General features: G+C 37.0%; 1 protein-coding gene across 1 annotated transcript; it reads right to left on the bottom strand.

Annotated features, from left to right (window-relative positions):
* Nucleotides 1-1,052: 1,052 nt before the first annotated feature.
* On the bottom strand, nt 1,053-4,801 carry LOC106309390 (protein PAT1 homolog 1). Its single transcript, XM_013746419.1, has 5 exons — nt 4,412-4,801; nt 4,022-4,179; nt 3,869-3,925; nt 3,631-3,706; nt 1,053-3,510 (listed from the first exon to the last, which is right to left on the bottom strand). The coding sequence occupies exons 1-5, from the start codon at nt 4,467-4,469 to the stop codon at nt 1,556-1,558; spliced, it is 2,304 nt and encodes a 767-aa protein (XP_013601873.1). The 5' UTR covers nt 4,470-4,801; the 3' UTR covers nt 1,053-1,555.
* Nucleotides 4,802-7,468: the final 2,667 nt, after the last annotated feature.

The raw sequence follows: 7,468 nt of genomic DNA, 5'->3' as shown, positions 1-7,468 counted from the left end.
ATGTTCCAAAATTAAAACGACTTTAAGTTACGTGTGGTTTAAGAGTTTTTATGTTTTTGAATTGAGTTTATTGTACCAATTAAGTTGTGTGTTTTTATTTGTTGTATTACATCGTGTGTATTTGAATTTTCATAAATTTATTTGTTTAATAAAAAATATTGTATTTTTAAAAATAGTTAAAAATATAAATGTATTTTTTTTTAAATATGTTATTTTAATTATTAATGTTAATTATACTCGAAATTATTATTTATGTAACTATTAAATTGTAAAGAATAATAAGATGATTTAAAAAAATAGTGGGGTAGGGTGTTGAATTTTATTAAATAAAACTATTGTAGATGTTAAAAATAAAGTGGGTGTTGAATAATTAGGTGGAAGAAAGAGAAGATGTTGTAGAGTGTTAAAAAGAGAAAAATAGGGCGTTGAATAAATCAACCATTGTAGATAGTAATAATGGCTCTTAGTTTTTTATTTGTTTCAGGCTCCCATGTTTCATGGCTGGCAAATAAAATAAAATAAAAACCTTATTTGCATAATAAATCAATAATAGTACACTTGGTAGCCGACCAACAGAGTAAAAAAGAGTACATTGGGAAATTGTAATGATTGATGAGAGTAGTGGTACGACCAAAGAAGAGTACAAAGAGTCATGTTAGGTAAAATTCGAGAAGAAAAATAGATCAATCATGCAGACACCTCTCATGTCCCCACCGGGCTTGGTTCTCTGTCCTTTTCTTGTATTAAAGGAAGATAAGAAAGTGAAAAAGAGACAGCTAAAGCGGACGTGGCATGTGAGCAATTGCAAAACTTGAAAAGGACATGCTTCACGTGGCTTAATTCCTACCACTTCCTTTAACCATGTGCGCGATTAAAACTACGAAATATCATCAGCTCGTGAAAGTCCCACAAGAGACATCTCTAGGTTTTGTGCTTATAGGATGCGCTTACGCTTTTGTACGATATAAGTACAAAGGTTTGCGTAAGCGTAAAACATTTCATAGTTTCAAACTTCTTACGAAAACTTTGCCTCTATCCAGATACATACGAGGTACGAACCGGAGTTTCGAGACATGGTTCATTAGTTCAACAGAAACAACATTTTAGAAAGAAAAAAAGACTATGCGTTCCTCACTGTTACACAATGCACATACTTCAACACAGACCCACAAGATGCTAAGACAACAAAAGACCTCTTAGCTCCCGCACACATCAGACCATCACCCATCATCAGATTCCTTCATCATCTTCTTGCCTCCATCACCATTCACCATCAGTCTGTACAGTCACAAACACTAGCCTCCTTTCCAAATACCTCGAACCCTAAGTCTCCATCACCAGAGCACCAAAAAACACAGCTCTCCCGGGATTTCACTTAGGTTTTACCAACTCCCACTTTCAATGTTTCTTCCTTTCATACGCAACCATAAGAAGTTCAAAGAGATCTAAACACACACAATCTAAAAAAGAAAACAACATTTATCACCTGAATCCAGTGAAAGATTCCTACACCCAGCCCATGTTCTCACAGTTTCTTTCCTATGTATGGTTAAAGTTAAGCCCTGACAGACTCAGAGCTAACCTGGCCACCCCTTGCACCGGTTTTCAACTCGCTCACAGGCGGTGAAGAACCTTTCCGACCAAAGTTCAGCAAAAAGTTCCGCTGGTCTTCACTCGTATGACGCAGGCTCGCGCGTAAAAGCTCAGCAGGCATCTCCCTCTTTATAGCTACCTCCAACACATCAGCTGCTGCATTCTCCTGCTTCTGCCCATGTATCGTCTCATACTTACTCCTGCAATATTTGGTAAGAAGTGTGAAGAACTCATCAAACGAGGCTCTCCACAGTCCATCATTCGAGTTTTTCACTACTTCAGCAGCTCTCTCGAGAAGAGACACCAACACAACAGACGCTCCATCCCCAGAAGGGCTTCCTATCGGACGGAGAGGCGGCTGCTCTGAAGAACAGACAACAGCCGCAAGACAACCACTCAGCGCTCGGAGATCCATCGCTTGGACACAGACAGTAACCGCGTTAGCAAGGTTAGCTACCGTCTCTGACGCAGCGGCACCGAATAAAAACCTGAGGTGGCGAAACACAGCCATGCAGACAACCCTAGCGATCTCAGTGCCGGGGACAAGAAGCTGTAGATACTTTGTGAGCAGTTTCTTCCCCTTGGGAAGAGTCGCTATGCGTAGAAAGACGATGTCGTCTTTGGTTTTCTGACCGGTTTTGCTGAAGGGATCAACGAGTTGGAGAGAGGTCGCTAAGCCTTCTAAGAGGAGCTGACGCTTTCTCATGAGCTGAGAGCCACCGTCTTGCGGACGGTTGCACTGGAGAGTCCTATCAAGGTCAACTATATCGATCAGAACTCCAAAAGCATCTTCGATGGTGACTCTAGCTGCAACAAGAGGCTCCTGCTCCAGATGATGACGAGAGCCAGGAGGAGAGTCAACCTCTAGTAAAGCGCGTGGCCTGCAAACGTGAGGAAGAGTGATCTTTCCAAGAGCATCCACGTGGACTTGCGGTTGTTGCTGATCTGAGCTGCTACTGTTACGGGACGAGCGAGATTGGTGGTCTTTCAGATGAGAAGGGCAGAACTGAGTCTTTGCTCTAGACCCGGAGGACGTTTTGGTTAGTCGAGCTTGGTGGTAATAATCGTTGACGTAAGGGTCACTGCTGTGTGAGTTTGAATGCTGCATCTTGAGGATACTCTCTATCTCTTCTGACGTCATGTACTTTGATCTGAACTGAAGTCCGGTTTCGCTTTTCTGGCTGGAGAGAGATGCCTGTTGGGAGAGGCCTCCTCCACTTCTGTTTTTGCGGCTCCTATGAGAGGGCTTATGTTTGTGTTCCCTTACTTCTTGACGCGATGGGGAGGGGCATGAGCTGTAGAGCTGGGACTGTAACGCGGCGAGATGAGCTAGAGATTGTCTCTGCTGAAGCGAGATCAGCTGCTGTGATGTAAAACCGTTACGAGGAGGAAGCTGCAGCTGCTGCTGCTGCTGTTGAACTAGACTGTGTAACAATCCGGAGCGATCACCGTGCAGAAGAAGGCCAGGGTCAGTAACCCAGTGAGGAGGTTGCACCGTGTTGCCAAGAGTAGGACCACATGAGGCATATCTAGCCAAGTTACTGTTGTAGTGTGGCGGTCCGTGTGACAATCCTGAGAGATGGAAAGCAGAGTTTGGTGCAGGGAGGTTCAGCTGGCTACTACCAGGGAGAGAAGGAGCGCGATGGATATGGCTCGGTGAAGATATTTGAGATCTGTTTCCAGGCGTAGGAAAAGAGGTGAAGGTAGACTCTTGTACAATGATCGGTTCGCTATTGTAATGCTGCAGTTGTGCTTGCTGCTGAGGATATGAGGATGTTCTGTGCAAAGAGTTTGAGTTAGCTGATGGTTGTTGTGGCTGTGAAGACCAGCTAGGTTCGTGTGCTTGCTCTTCAAGCGTCTGCTGGTCCAACCAGCTTGTGAACTCATTATCCTGCGTCCAATCTGTAGCAGAGGAACCTGGAGATAAAAAGTAATTTAAATGGAAAACATGACTTAACACAGATATGTCAACTTGTAATTGCAATGTAATACGGACAGAACGCAGAAGAAGTAAAGGGAGTTAGGTAATAAACTCACTTTCCCTTGAAAAAGAACCTGATCCTCTATCACCAATTACTCCAGGGTGTTTGGGCCCGGAAACAACTCTGTTCAGCTGCAAAAACATCAAACAAAACAAGACATATATGTAAAGTAGACAACCAAGTAAGAAGAAGAATAAGCTCAGAAAAGCTATCTCTTTATGATGAACTAACTAACTTTAGTTTTCTTGTCACTATTAACGTCATGATTGTAGACAACGAACAAAAAAGCTAACCTTAGCAAAAGTTGTGGCAAGATCATCCATTTCAGACAATGATCCCAAACCTGCACCCTGAAACCACAAGTAGATGTTTATAAACACAACTAAATCATTCTATAAAGGACGCTAAACTCTCATACATATCAAAAGAAGTCAATCCAAAATTACCTCTCTTTTATCAAACAGGTGATACCCATCACCATCATCGGCATGCCCGAGAACAGAAGCGGCATCATCATCATCAAGACCTCCCAATTCAACTTCTTCAAGACTTTGACCAAAGAACTCATATTGAGATGCGTCAAAGAGTGTACTATTATTATTACCTACACAAGACAACAAGAGATCCGGTTTTATTATTCACATGAGTAGAACTAAAGCTCTGTAATAAAAACAGAGCATCTTAAAGCATGAATCCTCTGTTTTTATTTAAAATTTCCTCAAAACTTATAAGCATTGAAGAACGAACAAAGCTTAGAAACTGGATCAGAAAACAGACACGTACGTACTCTCGATCTGAATGAAAGCACAAAGAGCGAGAAAGAAAAAGGAACTCACTAGATGAAGAAGCTCGAGCTAAGTTGTAGTAAAGATCTCTAGAATCAGATCTCTCCATGATCCACACACAATAACACAAAAGGCTTTGCAAATCAGACGAAAGACCGCTAAACAAAACCAGCGAATCTCTTCTAACCAGCTATAGCTCTAGAGTTGAGGACTGCTTGTCTAACAAGATTACAGCTAAACAAAAGAAAATAAAGGTGAAAATCGGCTCAGATTTCTAGAGTTCCTGATTTTCCGGGGAAATTGAAGAAAGTAAAAAGAGTTTCATCGGAAAGTCGGGGGAAGCATCCCTCCCTGAAGAAGAAGAAGAAGAAGAGGAAGAAAGAAAGAGGCTAAAGAAGAGAGAGGAAAGGATGAGTGTTTTATATTTGTTCTGTGCGTAACATTGACACATGACCTTTGCCCGACGAATAAATCCTTTCTTTTTTATAAAACAGTTTTTTTTTCGTAAAATTAAAACTAAAAATAGCGCAATATTTTATGTTTTTTTTTTCTTTTTAATTCCCTTTTGCCTTTTTCGTTATATTAAATAAAAATATATCACAGCATTCTCAAATTAAATTTTTTTTTGTTGACAAATATCAAAAGTAAAATATTCTACTTTCCATTTTCTTTCTTGAATTTCCATCATATTCTACTTCCGATTTTCTTTCTTGAATTTCCATCAGCAATATATATATTCATGTATCATCACAGAATGATAATATATTTATTGATTACGAAAAGCTATCATATTCATATCTATCTACTTGTCACTTTCCATGTATACTTACAAGCCAAGTGGATGTGTTCATGTTTATTTTATCCTTTCATGTAACTGTTTTGGATAACTTTGAATTTTGTTTTTGGTAATTTATAGGTACATAACACAACCACTAACTCTATAGTTCTATGGCATTTTTATCTTTGATTCCAGTAATGTTTTCCCACTTAACTTTATGTCATGCCTCAGTTGAAACTCGACCATTAAAAAATTCAGATGCATAGAGATGAACAATAAATTAAATGCATATAGACCAGAATTTAAAATATATAACTGCAGTGACAAGTTATATGGTCCATGTGAATGGATTTCATCCGGTCGGTTCAGTTTGACCTCATATGGCGTAAATATTGAAAACATATATATTGCCGCGGACACGATATACTCGGCCTCGGCCACGTGAAGTCTTAAATTGTCATACTATAATGGACAAATCTCTAAAATAGCACATTTTTAAGTTTATGTCACAAAAATAGCACTCAAAACTAAAATGATCAAAATAGCATTTTATCTTTTGAAAATTTTAATTTTTTTTTATTTTTCAAAATTTGAAATCTTATCCCAAAAACCCACTCTCCAACTCTAAACCCTAAACCCTAAGCTCTAAACCATAAACCTTAAACCCTAAATCCTAAACCCTAAACCCTAAATCATAAACCACACTCCTTAACTCTAAACTCTAAACCCTACCCCTAAACTCTAAACCCTAAACCCTAAACTCTAAACCTTAAATCGTAAACCCTAAATCCTAAACCCCATCCCTTAACTCTAAACCCTAATGTCTAAATTAATTTATCATTGGGGTATAAGTATATATTTATCTATTTTGATAAAACATTAAGTGCTATTTTGGTCATTTTTATTTTTAGAAGCTATATTTGTGACAAAAACTTTTTTATTGCTATTCTAGTCATTTTCTCTATTAGAATTTCTAAATCTGAAATTAATTTCAAAGTCCATAAGTACACGCTTATAGTTTTGTAGTAACTACAAAGTCAAGCATGCAATTTAAAATTATAAACCTAAATACGTATTTAAGCAATAACTATACTTGATTACATCTACAAGTACAGGAAGAGTTTCCAATCTGATGTTTGACGAAAATACTCGATACTTAATTCCATAAGAGTTTTCAAAGATTTGGTGTTACCACCCGCACCCTTACACCTGGCCGAATTATGCTGAGTGAACATGGGTGAAGTATAAATGGAATAAGTTAAAAAGAAAATATAGGAGTAAATGGACGTGAATGGATTATAATTCATAAAACATTAAAAGAAAATTATGAGCCAAATTTCTCGTGATAAGTGATGTTTTAGATGCAAGACACATATGTGTAACAAGTTAGTCTCATGGACAAATCAACACATGTTCTTGAGCCAAATCCCAAATATAATCTCTTTTTACCAAATATAATGTCTCTGAATCAAGTTTGAAATGCCAAATCCGGGATGACCATGCTATCGAATGTCATCTATATTATTAAAAGAGAAGTATCCATTTGAAAATATTTTTACTTCATTAATTAAAGGGCAAATCTCCAAAATAGCACTTTTCTAAATTTATATCACAAAAATAGCACTGAAAAACTAAAATGATCAAAATAGCCCTTTTGAAAATTTTAATTTTTTTATTTTTCAAAATTTGAAATCTTATCCCCAAAACTTCATTTCTCAACTCTAAACCCTAAACCCTAAACTCTAAACCCTAATCCCTAAACTCTAAACCCTAAACCCTAAACCCTAAATCCTAAACCCCACCCTTTAACTCTAAACCCTAAGTTTGTGACTTTTGATAAAACATTAAGTGCTATTTTTGTGACTTTTGACTTTGAGTGCTAGTTTGTGAACAAAAACTTGATTTAGCGCTATTTTTGTATTTTTCTCTTGATTAAACTCCTTTTTTTTTTGTCTTTTTCAGTTGCATTTATGAAATATCATAAAACGAATAAAACTGTCTAATTTATTATTTGTCTTTTCAGTAATGAAATATGCTTAAATGAATTTAAACTTCTTATTTTATTGTTTGTCTTTTTCAGTTACCTTAATGAAATATCCTTAAATAAATTTGGACATAATGTCATTTAATAAACAAAAAAACTCATGAGTTATCCTTACGTGCATAATTTTAATAATGGAGATTTTTAAAAACGTGCATCATTAAAATGTTACCTCAAACATGCAACACTAATATATAGCATACATCAATAAAACTAGAATTTGACTCACACAATTGTACGGATATTATTTTTAGTTGATTAAATTTAAAAATAATTATTTATTCAAAAA

Source organism: Brassica oleracea, chromosome C1, assembly GCF_000695525.1.
Source record: "Brassica oleracea var. oleracea cultivar TO1000 chromosome C1, BOL, whole genome shotgun sequence".
Classification (NCBI taxonomy): domain Eukaryota; kingdom Viridiplantae; phylum Streptophyta; class Magnoliopsida; order Brassicales; family Brassicaceae; genus Brassica; species Brassica oleracea.
This window is presented reverse-complemented; position numbering and strand designations above follow the sequence as displayed.